The 16,729-nt window shown below is 39.2% G+C and overlaps 1 protein-coding gene across 1 annotated transcript; it reads right to left on the reverse strand.

The window, feature by feature from the left end:
- Window positions 1–6,774: 6,774 nt before the first annotated feature.
- On the reverse strand, window positions 6,775–8,722 carry LOC135598085 (adenylate isopentenyltransferase-like). The gene has a single exon (XM_065091611.1). It carries the CDS (start codon window positions 8,411–8,413, stop codon window positions 7,259–7,261), a length of 1,155 nt encoding a protein of 384 aa, XP_064947683.1. The 5' UTR covers window positions 8,414–8,722; the 3' UTR covers window positions 6,775–7,258.
- Between the last annotated feature and the right edge of the window lie 8,007 nt (window positions 8,723–16,729).

Here is a 16,729-nt window from a genome sequence, read left to right on the forward strand (position 1 = left end):
TTAGCTTAATAATTTAAATTAATCTTATCAAATAACTCTCTTAAGAAATAAATATATGAATCATAGTGATAAGTCATCTAAGAATGAGTATTATCATCTATGTATCATGATGTATTTTGTTTCTTAAGAATTAATTTTAATGTGGTAATATTACTTAATGAATAAATCTTATATTTATTCTTCGTCCAATACAAATATATTTTCTCAAATTAATATGCAGAAAAATATCATAATATATAAGAGTTTCAATACAATTACAAAGTGAAACCAAGTCTTATTTTCTCTATATGATCCTTGAATTTTAGAGGTGGCATATATTTAGTCAAAGGATCAGTAATCATCAATTCAGTGCTAATATGCTTAATGACCATTTTTTTTTTTTACACGTTCTCTTATGGTTAAATACTTAATGTCAATGTGTTTATTTCGATTTTTTACTTTTATTATTTTTAGCCATAAAGATAACAATTGAATTATCATAAATTTTTTTTAATGATATTGAAATACAATCTAGGATTCTAAGCACAGAAATGAAATCTTAAGCTATACACCATGTGAAATAGCCTCAAAACAAGAGACAAACTCAATTTCCATAGTAGAAGTAGCAGTTAAGGTCTGCTTTACAGTTCTCTAAGAAATAACTCCACTAGCCATCATAAAAATATATCATAATATTGATTTACGAGAATCAACACAACCGATGAAGTCTGCATTTGAGTAGTCAATCACATCTAAATTGTCTGTATATCTATATATAAGTATGTATCTTTGGTTTCTTGAAGATACCTTATTAGTTTCTTTTGCGGCTCTCCAATGGTCCATACTTGGATTACTCTGATATCGACCTAGCATCCCCATAGCAAATGCAATATCAGGTCTAGTACAGTCATGGGCATATATAAGGCTTCATACAGTAAAAGTATATGTAATGTTTTTCATTTATTCCCTCTCAAGGTTGTTCTTTGGGCATTAGTTTAAATTGAACCTATCACCTTTCACAATTTCACTATGAGAGTAATACTCGATAAACAATCCTTCATTTGAAATTTTTCTTAAAGTTTATTGATATATGTTTCTTGTGATAGACCTAAAATGTCTCGAGGTTTATCTCTATGGATCTTAATCCAATGACATATACTTCACCCATATCCTTCATATCAAAATTTTTAGAAATGAATTATTTTATCTTATGCAACAAACTCTTATAGTTGGCTATAAGCCAAATTCAAATGAAGAAATCACTTGATCCATGAGATTTTCAATAAATTCAAATGAAGAAATCACTTCATGAAATTTAAAATACTATTGGCAAGAGACTTGTTTTAAGCTATATATAGACATTTTAAGCTTACAAACCAAGTGTTCACCAACACTAGAGGAGAAACCTTCAATTTATTTTATATAAATCTTTTACTTTAGGTCTCCATTAAGAAATATCGTTTTCATATCCATTTGTTGCAACTCAAGGTTAAAATGAGCGACCAATGTTAAAATGATACGAAGAGAATCTTCTCAAATACAGGAGAAAACGTCTCAATATAATCGATTCTATCTTTTTGAGTAAATCCCTTTGCAACAAGTCTTGCCTTGTATTTCTCAATGTTGCATAATGAATCTTTTTTGGTCTTAAAACCCATTTACAACTAATAGCCTTTGCTCTATTAGGCAACTCTACAAGATCCCAAACTCCTTTACTCTTCATAGAATTCATCTTCTCTTTCATGATATCGTGCCATAAATATAAATTTGATTCTTTGCAACTTATGGTGTGTGAAAAGGTTTCAGGATCATTTTCGGCTCCAATATTATAGTCAAATTCTTATAGATATATAACATAATCACTAAGAATTGCTGATCTTTTATTTATAATAGATCTTCTTAATGTTATACTAATGTTTCCCTAAGGAACTTGTAGTTCAACTAGTTGTTCAGGAGTGTATTGTAATTTCTGAACTAGTTGATCTATTAGAATACCGGAATCTCAAGGATTGGTTGTTCAACACCTACTTGAGGAGTGCTATGGACTATAACCAATCTATCATTAGATGTAGAAGGTTGAGATTCTATATGACATGTGTAAAAACTATATTCCTGAATTATTCGCTCGCACTGATCATGTCATCCTCAAGAAACTTAGTGTTTCTTGATTCCACAATCCCAGTTGTGTGAGGTGGATAACAAAACATATAACCTTTGAACTTTTCAGCATATGCAATGAAATACCCACTAATAGTCATCGAGTCCAATTTCTTCTCTTGTGGATTATATATCATGACCTCATATGGACATCCCCAAATATGAATATGTCACAAACTTAATTTCCAACCTCTCTATAATTTAAATGGTATTTTTAGGACAACCTTAGTTGGAACTTAGTTTAATATATACACACCATTCTTTAGTGTTTTAGTGCATGAGAATTTAAGAAGATTAGAGTTACTAAGCATACTTCGCATCAGGAATAGTGTATTTGGCAACAATCCCATGTTTTTTAAGAAACCTAGCAAAAAGACTAGGTGCTTATTCATTTTTAATATATCTACCATAATATTCTTCACTTTTATCTGATCTAATAATTTTAATTTGCTTACAACATTGGTTCTCAACTTCAGCCTTAAAGACTTTGAAGATATCAATGTTTTATTTTTGTTATGAAGCAAATAGATATACATATCTCGTGAGTAATCATTTATAGAGGAGACGAAGAATTTATAATTATGTGCATCCATGTTTGGACAACATATATCAGTATGAATGATCTCTAATATGTCTGAACTTCTATTAGCACATTTCTTGGACTTATTGGTCTGTTTTCCCTTAATATAATCCATACAAGTCTTAAAATCAGTAAAATCAAGAGTAATAAGTATCTCATTATTAACTAATATCTTAATTCTCTCTATGAAGATATGTTCTAATCTCCGATACCATAACATAGAGGAGTCCTCGTTAATATTACACCTTTTAGTGCTAACGTGAACATGCATTGAACTATGAGTATCATAATTTTGTAGGAAAATATAATAAAAACCATCAGACAAAATATCATTCACAGCATATTCAGATTTATATAACAAACTAAATGATATGTCTTGAAAATTAAAGGAATATCTAAATGGTATGAGTTTGGAAATAAAAATTAAGTTTGGTAAGAAACTTGGTACATAAAAGGTCATTTCCAATTTTAAAATAAAACCATTACTTAAAGTTAAAATACATGTTCCAATTACCTCCACATGTGAGTCAATCTTATTACCTAATAAGATGCTTTGCTCATTTCCTACTAGCTTCCTTAGGTTTTGCAAAGTCAATCCACTATGTGTTAATATTAGCATTGACCATATTAGATTCATAACATATCAACGAGGTTGGTTTACCTTTCTTTTCAAGCTATTATTGAAATTTCATGCATTCCTTCTTCATATGTCCCTTCTTTTTATAAAGGAAACACTTTGCTTCTGTCTTGATATCAGCTCGACATGGTAATTTATCTCTTCCATACTGATTACCTTTTTGATTGGCTTAATTTTTGTTAGTTTTATTCTTTCAGCTAGTGGTTATCACCAATGTACTCTCACTCAGCTCTATCTCTAGCATCTCTTCTTTTTGAACACACATGATCATTAATTCATTGATTGACCATTTGTCTTTATGTGTATTGTATGAAATCTTAAAAGACCCATATTAACTTGGATGGGTGTTCAGAATGTAGTGCACTAAGAAAGATTCTGTTATGTCAACCTCGAGTTTCTTAAGTTGAGCCGCAATATCTTACATTTGTATTATATGCTCACGCACACCCTTTATGTTGATGAGTCTGAGGGATGAGAATTTTATTATTATGGTATTTGCTAGTGTCTTTTCCAAAGTGACAAATTGCTCGTCGATAGCTTATAACAAGTCTCAAACCTTTTCATGATAATCAATAGAATCACGTATCATAGCAATTATTTTAGTCTTGATTAACATCATGCTGAGACGATTGGATCAATTCCATCGCTCATATAACGTGACCTTAGATGGAGTGCTAGTATTAATGACCGTAGGTGGTTCATCATTCCTAATAATATAATCAATATCCATCCACCATAAATGGAAGAGAATCCTCTCCTTCCATATCTTATAATTATTACCCATAAGTTCGGGAATGCCACATCAGATATCAGAGAAATTAACAATTTGAGAAATTACATAAAATTAAAAATATTTATATCAAAATTTGAGGCTTAATAGTTTAAATTGTATATTTTACCCTAAAATATGCCAAAAAAATGAATCTCATTACATAAAAAATTATTTGTTGGCTAATTTTTTTTAATTCAAATAGATTCAAATATATTCCAATTCATAATCCTTCTGGATAAATTATGAAAATAATATTATATTTTATCCTGATTAATTATATGAATATAATAAAAGATCCTATGGGATAATAATTATTATATTAAATATAATCAGTCATAATATTATGTTTAATTTCTTATGTGATCCTCATTTTAACTTTATATATAATTTTAATTAATTAAGGATGCTATGGCTAATATCTAATTAATTAAGATTATATGAATTAGTAGACATTTTGAATATATAAAATTGACTTATAAGCATGAATTAAGATAACCAAATATTCATATAGAATATGAGCATTTTATCGACAATGAATGTTTTATTTCACTAAAAATACTAAAAATCTTATATCATCATTATTTTCAACACCAAATGTATCAAAATGTTTCGAAAGAGAAACTGAATTCAAGTCATATTCATGGTATACAAACGAAAATAATTTTCATATGAAGGTTTGAGGTTAATCACATGATACTAAATGTAAGAAAATTTAAAACAAAAAATGTGTTTCTAAACCACTATAATATAAACATAAGAAATTAATGTGGAAACGAAAATTACATACCTCCAGCCATTGTTATCGAGAATTTCAGCAATGGTTTCTCTTAGTATTTTAGTACTTCTTAGCTTGAAACTTTTGCTTTAGATAATGCAGGAAATCCTTAAGACTTAAGAGAGAGATTGAGCCCAAGGACTAAAACCGTCATGTATATAGATATTCTCTCATCAAGAATATTTATTATCACCAACTTCGTAACATTCAAGAATTAATTCAAATTTATAATATTTAGACTATACTAAATTTTTTTTTAATGATAATAAATAAAATATTTAATAATAATGGTTATATTCATAATGAATGAAAAACTAAAATATTTAGACTATAATAAATGAAAAAAATGATGATAATGAATGGTAAACTTAACGAGAACGATTACATTTCTCACATTGGTTGTGAGAGGACGAAACAATCACAAGATGAAGAGACAACGAGAGAGTGAGGGCGAAGATATAAAGGGAATCAAAAGAACTCTGACTGTTGCCACTCCCTATATCCCCATAAGTTGTAGTCCGTAGGAATAGATGTTACTGAACTTATGCATATTTAGCGTCTCGGAGGACCAAGATTGATGATAAACAGTGACTCGAAGATGCTCCAAGGATCTCCTAAGAGAGAGAGAGAGAGAGAGAGAGAGAGAGAGAGAGAGAGAGAGGTTGAATTGAAGACCATTCTCCCATAAATTGGGTTCAATGGCCACAAAATTGCGTGCCCAAGTTGCGATGGACTTAGGAGGAACTGTGAACTTGTAGTCCTCCGTTGAATGGTGGTGGTATGATCATAGCCCAAAGGGGGCTCTTGGATGCTGCTTCAACTATACTGGTGAGATGACAAACTAGTCGGATGCTGTTTTAGAATTATTGGAATAAATTTATAATTAAACTTATTCTTACTTATCATGAATGACAAAGATTAGCATCATGAAAATAGTTCTTTTGTCATTTTATAATGATAGAGTCTGTGCATGTTGACTACTGGTAAAAGTCTCGTGCACTAGATTATTTTTTTGTTATTCATTTCAAATCGAAAGATGTGTTATGAGGATAGCTTTTCCCTATGCTTGGACTTGGAACTTTAGAACAGACATTTCACGAGGATAATTATCATCCACCACCACCCCTGTCAACTATTCTATGAGATGCCAAGATGGAAGAACGAGGACAGTTATGTTCTTGCTTTGAACTTTGTGGCAACCATAAAACAACATGATTGACATAAGTACCAAACAGATTCACCATGTCGACTATTATATGACATGCTAAGAAGATGCTTGGATAGGTTATAATTAATGGCAATTAGCCAAGTTGTATGCATAAGATAACCTCAAGAGAGCTAATTATGTAAATTCATCTTTTCTAGCAATAATTTTAAATAGGTTAATGTTTTTATCTAATAAAATCATTTTATCCTTAATTTTTTTTTTTTTACATTATGTTATTATTTTGTTCATGCTCATAATCAAGTTCTACATGATACATTCGATGATGATGATCATGAGCACAATGATGATATAAAGCATGGATGATGGGAATGAGTATGATCCCAAATATCAGTGAAGTGGAGGAGGAGAACATGATACTAAAAATCAAGTGGAGAAGAATCTGAAGAACACATCAAAACTTAGACCAAAATATTATATAATAATAATAATAATAATAATAATAATCCCATAATAGAATAGTATTATAAACATGAAAACTTGAGTTGATGGGACCTTCAAACTTTACAGCCACTTGGGATGTAAGAAAAGAACATGGCCATCTTGTGCAAAGTCTTTGATGTCCATTCTTCCTTATTCCTTCTTAGTTGGTTTTGTACAACCATCACTGAATATAATAAACTTGATTCTCCTTCTCACTCACAATTCATGCCATTTGGACATCACACACTTGTTTGGTGGCCAAATTCTCTCTCTCTCTCTCTCTCTCTCTCTCCCCTCAGTCACACTCAAAGTGTGTGATGAAGAGACCCTTCATCAATCGTACTCAACGTGAAGCATCAAAGAATCAAAATTATGAATCGAGCAGTACAATCTCTTTTTCATCGCAACGTTTTTATTCTGTTCTTTTACTCCCTTTCATCAGTATCCGAATCCTTCAAAATTGGACTCTTCCCGTCCCTCACACTTCCTCGACAGATCTCTAAAAACTTAAAAACAAAAAAGCAAAAACAAGGGGGAAATTTTGTTTTCTTATTCTTTCTTCTTCTGTCTCGCCTTTTTTTGTTTTTGTTTTTTTTGCGTCTCCACCTGAACTCTTTAAATAAAGAAAACCAAGAAAATATAACAAAAACAGAAAAACAAAAACAAAAGTGAGAGAGAGGTAAAGCAGCCGCAACACGAGAAACGAGACCTCAACCGACTTTAATCGAAGGGAGTACGACGCGCGTGCGGTAGCTGCGGCGGAGGAGGTGGTGGTTGTGGTGGCCCTCGCCGTCCTTCTCCAGGAACCGCCCCACCGCCGCGGCGCTGGGCCCTAGCACGTCCCTCCGCCACGGCGCTGTCGTGCCCCCCTCACCCGCGACCTTGGCCGCCACCGCGGCGGTCGCGTCCACCCGACGCAGCGGCCACCCCGTCGCCGCCAACCGCTTGATCTTCCGCACCTGCTCCTCCGCCAGCCGCCGCGTGTTCGCCTTGATGGCCGACAGCGCTGCCTCATACGCTGCCGCTGTCCGCCCGCCACGTCCCGTGAAGTATCCCTGGAACTCCGGCACCCCGATGGCCTTCCCCAGCCCCGGGTGCCGTCCCGCCTCCCACTCCTCCGCGAAATAGCGCTCCAGCTCGTTTATCATCCCCTCCCCCACCATCTCGTCCACCCGCCGATCGAGGTGTTCCGCCAGCACCGCCGCGTCCACGTGCACCCACAGGAAACAGCACCGGTAGCGCAGCCCCTCCTCGGCCTCCTGCCGGGTCAACCTAATCCGCTCCGGCGCCTCAGCCGGGCAGAAAGGGTCGCGCTTGGGATCGTACGGGTCCGATAGCAGCGCGTGGATGAAGGAGTTGGACCCGCCAGCCAGCACGGGTACCCGATGGCGGGCGGAGATGTCGCCAATGGCTCTCCCCGCCAAGGCCCGGAACCCCGCCGGGGGCAGCTCCCCCGCCGCCGGATCAAGCTCCCCGAGCAAATGGTGCGCCACGCCCCGCCGCTCAGCCTCGGGTATCTTGTTGGTCGTGATGTCGAGGCCCCGGTACACCTGAATCTTATCGGAGTTGACGACCTCGCCGGAGAACATGGCGGACAGGTCGATGGACAGCTTCGACTTCCCCGTGCCGGTGGCACCCATGATGACCACCACTCTCTCCTCCTCTCCCTTTCCCTGCCCATTCCTGTCATTACCGCCACCGTATCCATATCCGCCAAACAGGTCGTGGGGGTGGAGACGGTGGTGCTTCTGCTGTTGTCGCGGCGCGACAGTCGTCATGAGACGCTGCTTCTTCGCAGTCGCCGGCCTCTGCAGGTAAGGGAGGAGTAGAGCTCTGCTGCCACTGCTGGATAGCAGAATTCTCATATAGGCAATACCACCAGCTCACAATGCTCCACCAGGCAGAAGAAAAGGAGGAGAAGCGATGCAAGAGTTGGCAGTGTCAGGTTCCAGTCAAGGACTGACACGAGAGGAGAGGTGGGGAAGGGATTAAGCTAATGATTTGATCCATCGTGCATGCTCTCTGCAGGCTGGGGACATCAAACCTGGTGCGGGCTTCCTATGCTCTGCTTCGATTCCTTTGCTTTGGACTCGCAGGGGCCATTTATATTGAGCAGGGCAGTGGTACAGGAGGACGACACCCATCCCTTTCATAGTTTAATCAGGCTGCAATCATTCCATTACACCACGCCTCCAGTTACTGTGCCCTCTTAAGGCATCACGCATCTCTTCCAACTCTTCTCCCCGTCCTGTTTAACTGCCCCTCGAAGCGGCGCACTTGGAAAGGAATAAAGACGAGCAGCAGCAGCCCAAGGAGGAGTAAGAAGAGGCGTAGTAGTGCCTTAGGATCGATGCCGCACAAGGGCTGTCTGTCCTTTAAGAGGAGCAGACGATGGACAGCACCGAAGCGACTGATAAGGATCGCCAACAAGTAGAGACCGGAGTGCTGAGACCATTTGGTCGAGCGAATCGGGTCGACGTTCATGTATCAACGCCTGTGCTCCTCTACATTGGCCCGGATTTTGTCGAACGGGTGGCGTGCAAGGGGGGGGAGTGGGGGGAAGCCCCCCGTCGCCCTCTTCCCCCAGAGATGTGGTGCTCTCGAAGCTTGCCAATGGCAACCCCATGAAGGGATCGGTGCCTGCTTGCTTATCACGGCACGCGTGTGTGTGGCACAAACACCTGAGCCGATCCCTTTCGCCGTCCCCATCGAGGTTGACCTGCACGATGTGCCAGCCATCGAATCGCACGGGTCCGTGCGCCTCTGCACAGCGATTCCGACTCCACTTGCCTGCCGAGGCGGTCAGCATCACATGTGCTAAAGCGCAGCCGTGGCTCCATCGGGTTCCCCTCTCAGGGGCGGACGGAGGAAGCAGCAGTAGCAGCAGAAGCTGACCAATGTTGGGATCGCGACAAGGCATCAAGCAATATGGATTCTTTAGGGAAGTCGCTGTTCGGGCTCACGCATTCGGATCCTTATCGGGTTTATATCCGAAGCATCGAGTATAAAGATGACCATTTTTTCCCCCTCTTTGATAAAATATGCAAACAAGATATAAAGTTTTCCAGAATATGCAAAAGTCATATCTTTGCAAGTTTATGTCCCACATAGCACTATCAACCTTCACCAAATATACGCCTTCTTTATCACCCGCCGATCCATTCATGTCTTAAACGAATAATCTTATCATAAATACTATATTTTTTCTTTTATTTATACAGAATTCAATTATTCATGTTATCTATTTCGTGCATCATATCGATATCAAACTACTTCATATTACATGAAGAATCCGACGTCGACACTTATAAGGTCAGGCATCAAGGTCTCGTGGATCCTTCTAGTGCATAAGTCATTATTTATCATCATCGACATGACCATGAGGGTTTGCAAGGAATTATCTATTTTCAATAAAAATATATGATTTTGCTCTTTCGCTATAATAGTAGGCTAAAAAACAATACAAACCATTCACCATACACTATAATTATGGAGGTATTATTAGGATGTTGTCTCATTAATGCTGAACTAATGAATGACTTAATGGAAAACAATACTAATAATCAATATTAATGAGGATGAGTCTCATTACTATCAATATTGAATACTATCATTAAAAGCATGTTATGTGGTTCCATCAATATTACATATAGTTAATGAAAAAGCAGAATATGGTTGAGTAATTATGTATGTCACTGTTGATATTTAAGTTAACAACCATTGTGCTTCCTCTAATTCTTTATGAAATTCATGGCAACATAAATGAGAATCAAACATATCCAGAACATCTCTTATTATTATTATTATTATTATTATTATTGTAGAAATATACTATATCAAATTTAATGCATTTTGTTGATCCAATAGATTGATGTTAAACTTATGTCACCATATTAATCCAGCTCAAACAAATCCAAGTCAAGCAAGATAACTTAATTTCATAGCGAATTCGATTGAGCTGATCAAGCTAACTTGCATCTTAGATTTGGATAAGCATGCAATCCTAATTGGAATTGTTTAGGTATTAAATTGAAGAGTCCATGACTATAAAATGCATAGTTGAGGTAAATCAAGTTTATCTTATGCATTAACAATATGAAAGAAAGAAATAATAATGACAGGGACTGTCACACAACCCTCTTCAAATCTAACATATTAGTATCACAGCATTCATCATCAAGCATGTTGGTTGGCAACTAAAATAATGGCTACAGGCTAAGATGGCAACATAATACATACAAAAGAAGAGTTCATCACAGGGATTATTTTTCTAGGGCTTCCACACAAGGATAGCTTTTTCATAGCTGTGATATGCGGGCCCTCACTTCATGCAGGACCTCACACAGCTCAGGCCAATGCATGCTTGCCCTTTGTCCCACTGGCCATCTTCTAGGGTTTCATTTGTTTATGCTGGGGTTAGGTTGGATCACATCACAACTTGGCATTGATAGCAGCAGCAAGTTGAAGTTATTCCTGCTTGGATACCCCTAAAAAAATGGCTACTTGTTTGGACTCAGCATGAGAGTGTGATAACTGTATTCTCTGAGGCCAGGAAGATGATGGAGATGTGGCCTTGTAACTCTTGGACGGGGCATCAGGCTTAGATCATGCTGCATCAATAGTTGGTGAAGCTTGTGCTTTCCAACAGCTTCAGAAGAATGTATCTGGAAGAACCATTTGTCCAGCGGCATCACAGGAATGAATTCCTCTATCATCGCCTTCTGTTTACCTGTGTCTGTGACATGCAATTAAGTATGATATCTCTGCAATGCACGCTTGAACTGCTGCAGACAAGAAGAATCTGTTTGCAATAATCTTAGCTTCGACAAGCGCTAATGGACATGGCTCGTCTAACCTAATCACGAATAGGACAGTAGTGCAGTTGATTGCATTGTAATGTATGTTATCTATCATGCAAGAATGCAGTTGTCTCGATGCATTAATTGTGATGAACTGATGATGTCTGCACTGAGAAGTCGACGTTTTCGCACTCATTTCTCTTCTTTCTTCCATGGAGTGAACCCCAGGATTACCAGTAAGTTTGAGTCAAAATATTTCGTGGTTTAAGAGTAAGATCGATCAAGTCGTTCTCATCTTTGCTTTCATTGTTGGTGGTCTGCAGTCTATCGTACATATAGTCGAAGAAAATGATTGCAAGAATAGTTAAGCCAATCTTGTGGGTCAACGTTACATCGTTCCAACACATCGAGGGGAAAAAGAAGCATATCCAGAATTGGATATGGGAATACTATATGCACACCTTACGAATCAAACTCAAGCTCTGATGTCATGCTCAGAGAATCGCATCAGCAAGAGACTAATCCTTAATCTACAGAGCTTTTCCTAACACCCTCGACACCAAGAGATCTAAACATCTGCACTTACCAAGATGATGTCCAGGCACAGAGAAAGGGGACGAAGAGGAGATGAGTCCGACTTATTCCTCAAAAGCATTGCACCCTCGAGGCTCCTCTCACTAGAAAGAATGCCCGAGTGAAGGCAGAGAACAAATCTCTTAGACTGGTCTGCTCCAAACAGTCAAAAAGGAAACGGTATATATGTGCATGGAGCAGTGCTGTGAGTTGAGATGGAAGCATGAGCAGCGTGATTCGAACGTCTCATGCTGTCATGCAGCTGAGTTTAGGGTTTACAAAAGGGTTTCCGCATATGACTGTTGTATATTCTGTGCGTTGGAGACGTCGAATTCCTTTTATCTTCATCATGTGACAAGATAGTTATTCCCCCATGCATTGTCGTTGCCCAAATGCACTGCAGCAGTAGGAAGGCCACGAATCTACAGGAGCAGAGGGTTCTCGTCGAGGAACACATGGATTCCCTGGTGCCTCCATTTCTGGAGAATAAAGGAACCCGAGGGCGGTGGCTTCATTCTCCCCACGGCTGACGCCGGAACCCTTGAGATGGGCAATCAAGGGAGAGGGGGAGGTCTGCAAGATACCTCCTCTCTTTACATTTTCTGCAAGTCTTATAGATACCTTGTCCACTATAACAAGGGAGATGGGGAGTTCCATCTCTGGCTTCACTTGGGTAATCTATATATCATTCTATTAATTCCTATTAAGCCTTGGATTAGGTCTCATATTCATCATTTCTTCGATATCTTGTTTGTCCTCTCTCTCTCTCTCTCTCTCTCTCTCAGCCTTACATCTAAGCAGTACTCTCTTCAACACCTAAAAGTACAAGAAAATTAAGATAGAACTGTTGACACCAAACAACATATGTATAATGGAGGAGGAGAGAAGAAACACTTCAAATTGAGAATTTTTATGCTTTTATAAGAATTTTTATTTTTTAATGCTTCTATTCTTTTCCTAATGATTTGTTAAAGTCTACAGTTCTCTAAAAAATTTCCAACTACATTTAGAAAAGACAAACACACATATATTTAATGTACAAGAGATGCAACCCAAAGCTTCACCTCTTTGGTCTTGCACAAAAAATATAAGATCAACTTTAATATTTCACAACCAAAAAAAAAGAAAGAAGAAAATTCTGATGATATTTATTATTGTAATTCTTCTTTATTTTTGAAAAAGGTTATTCCATAAAAAGTGAGAAGCAGATACTGATTTCTCCAACCATATCCCTTTTCTTTTTGTTTTTGCAAAGAAATTTGCCCATATATAAAACTGTATTTATATTAATTAGTCGTCATTCACATACATAGCTTGAAATTGCATGCAGAATCTGTAATGAGACTACCAGCATCGAGAATGTGATGGATATGTACATATAGTCTTGTCCGCTATAAATCTGTGACAGTCGCATCTAATACTTACGAAGAGATGATTTCATTACACCGATCGAAGCAGTGAGATCGGCTTATTATTTTGGCACAATAATGAATATAATGAAATGAACACAGACATCCTTTTGCTTGTGTCGATCCAATCCTCCTTAATCCGTTTCCTTCACGGTGTATGCGTCGGATGTTATCGTCCTCGGCAAGCCAAGACCAGGGAAGAGACGCTGTTCTCGATCAAACACAGCAACAAGCACCGTAAGCTTTCACAGGCGGAGCACGCAGTAAAGCTACCAAAGATTAGAGCATGGAGGATCATCCCACCTTGAGCCTGATCTGGGCGCGGGTCTTGCACCGTTGTTTGGGCCGGCGGGGCGGCTTCGACCCGGTCAGCCTCACGAAGTCTTCCTCGATCTCCTTCTGGCTGAGGGAGACTCTCAGCTCCGCCTCCTCCTCCTCCTCCTCCTCCTCCTCCTCCTCGTGTCTGCTGTCCCTGCTCCTCGGCCGGAGAACTCGCTCGGTGGGAGGCCTCTGCGGGAGTTTCCTCGAACACTTCTTAGGCCTCTTCTCTTCCTCGTCGGTCTCCTCTTCGCTGGGAGAGCATCGCTTGACGTGGCGTCTCCGGAGTGATGGAGGAGGAGGAGGAGGAGGAGGTGAAAGAGAAGGGACGTCGCCCATGGCGCTGGAGTTCGAAGGCTGGTGATCCACCGACGGGATCATCATCTCGTGTTCTCGGTGTCAGGACGTGGGGAGACATGAGAGCAAGAAGAAGACGAACCCAAATAGAGTTCGATGGATTCACCGAATTCAATCTATCCAAGGATTGAACAGATGCGATGTATGTGGTGCGGATTCGGGAACCTGGAAAGCTTCCTTAACGGGGTCGATCTCTTCGTGCATGCTTTGTACCCACCATCCTACCCGCGCTGTCTTTGGCGGAAGCACGGGGACCTTATCTGCCTCCACTGATCGAGAAGCACGTATGAAACGTTGTCGTGTTTCCTAGTTTCTTCGCTTCTCCCGCGCGCTCTCCTTTTGGGTTCCGGTGCCCTTCCTCCGCCCATTGCATCCTCATTCGAGCGAAAAGATTCACTGATCGATCGATTCGTATTCGCCCCGAGGAGAGATCGGGTCGTTTTCTGTGAGGATTTTGGTGTTCGATCTGTAGGAGAATAGGGAAGGGAATTAGGGTTTCTGTCCGGACGGTTTGGAAATTAGGGGAGAAGAGCGGGCGATGGCGAAAGAAAGATCGGGCGGGGGGGAAGACGGAAGCGCAGTGTCTCAAGACCCGAGATCAAATCGGCCGCACCGACCCAAAGCTCGCTCTCAGGAAGGCCTTCGATTCTTTCTCTTCCCAATGTTCTCTTGTTATATTTTGGATTAGGGTTTCGTTCTTCTCCCAGTGCAAATGCAACATAAATAGTGCGGTCTTGGACAGGTATGAAGAGAACGTAGATAGAATCATGAGAGTACAAAAAGGTGAATTCTTGCACAAACACACCTTTTGCATTCAAAGCTAGTAGGAAATGTGTTCTTCTTTAAGAAGAAGAAGAATATATATATATATATATATATATATATATATATATATATATATATATATATATATATATATATATATATATATATATATATATATATAATATTTCAAACTCCTATTACAGGTTACGGTGGCATCCTCTGTCCAAATCTGGTTATATTTGGATCTTTTGACAAAGGAAGCAAAGTCAATGAGCACACCGATTGACTTCTCTAAATACATGTCTTCTTCAATTCACAACAAAGTTAGTAGAACAAAAATCTTACGAAGAGGGTTGAGAAGGAACGGAAGGGGGGTTAACCCCTCCTTGTTCAAAACCATTATAATCCATTTGACATCAGATTCGATAAGTAGTTTATTTACACCGAGATGGAAGTATTTTACTAAGATGTAGCTTTCGGAATGCAATTGAAGACGATGTTTTGGCTTCTTAGCTACCAAACTTGATTGTCTTTCACAATTGGAATTGGAATCCTTTTGTTTACCTTCTTATTTGATGTTTGATAGGTATGAATTGACCTCTTGCATCAACAAAACATATCGAGTTGGTACTTTTGAATGTCATGTATGGTCTCTTTGTTTCTATTTTTCTCATACGGTGTCGTTATAAATATCTCTCATCATTACTTATCTCTGTAGCCTCTATCATACCACGAGGTATCGCCATTGTGTCACGCCAATTGTTGAGCCCTCCCCATGCATCATCATTATCGACCTTAACAAAGGGGAAGGTGGCGACCATGGTGGAGCTTCTTAATCGTAGTGTAAACAACGGAGGAGAGTTATACTCCGCCAGCCTAAATGATGTGGAGAGTAGGTTGTTATTCTCATCGTCACCAACCTCTCATGATGTGCTTTGCTCCCATGAACAAGTGGCAACGAGGGGTAGAACCATGTAATAGAAATAGGGTGAAAGTGATAGACGAAAGCGATGGAAAGCGACTGAGCGAACGTCAATGCATGGGCGTTCGGTGCCTAGTGTGTGGAGATCGAGAGTGAGCAAACGACGATGGAGCCCATGAAGAAGAAGAAGCATGTCACTATCCACCTTGGCCAATTCATAGCCAATTGGGTGGAGGCATGCATGTCAAGACGATGGGGCCTTGCGACGGGGTGGATGCAATCATGGCCAGATAAAAGATGAAAATAGAAGATATGAGACACCATATGGGAAAGATGAAAAAGACTAATTGGTGTTTTGTCTCTCATAAATTATTTAAAATTCCTATTTGGTGTTTTATCTCTCATTTTCCTTAAACAGCATAACAATATTATTGCAATAAGGTTAAATTTAATAGGAGAGACTAATTGCTGACTGAACAAACTGCACCATGAAAGGGATCTATCTATTCACGACCTGCCTCTTGAGATGGGAGAAGCTTTAGATTAATCCACTGCTGGTGGTGTTGGATCAGATCGGATGGTAGTCAAACTCTGGAGTCTTCTTGGGCACGCATGGCCTAGTGCAGTGTCTGACCTTGGAAAAGTCAAACTTGGGTAGAAAGGGTTTCGATTTGATATTTTAGACTGATAACAGTATGTTTTTCTTTTGTCGGCTTCTCTGACCTGTGTTGACTTTAGCCGATTGGGCTAGAGTTGCAGTGGATCCCATTCCCTAAACATTGGAGCAAATATAGATTCCAGCAGTTACAATACAGACTTCAAAGATCAAAAGCAATTGCGAGTAAATAGGTGCTCCCTACCGAGTAAAGGTGTAAGACTAAACCAAGGTGGATATTATATACTTTCTCAAGATGAGGAATAGAAGGCAAGACAGGCAGGAGATGGTGGTGCAGCATATGAAATAAATATCCTCCCCTGATAACATAAACATTTTTCACGCACAGAGAGAGAGAGCATCAACATTCCACTCACACACGA

Source organism: Musa acuminata, chromosome BXJ2-1 (assembly GCF_036884655.1).
Source record: "Musa acuminata AAA Group cultivar baxijiao chromosome BXJ2-1, Cavendish_Baxijiao_AAA, whole genome shotgun sequence".
NCBI classification, from domain to species: Eukaryota; Viridiplantae; Streptophyta; class Magnoliopsida; order Zingiberales; family Musaceae; genus Musa; species Musa acuminata.

Coding starts and splice junctions, on each gene's coding strand:
- LOC135598085 (XM_065091611.1), bottom strand. CDS start 8,413: ATGAGAATTCTGCTATCCAGCAGTGGCAGCAGAGCTCTACTCCTCCCT.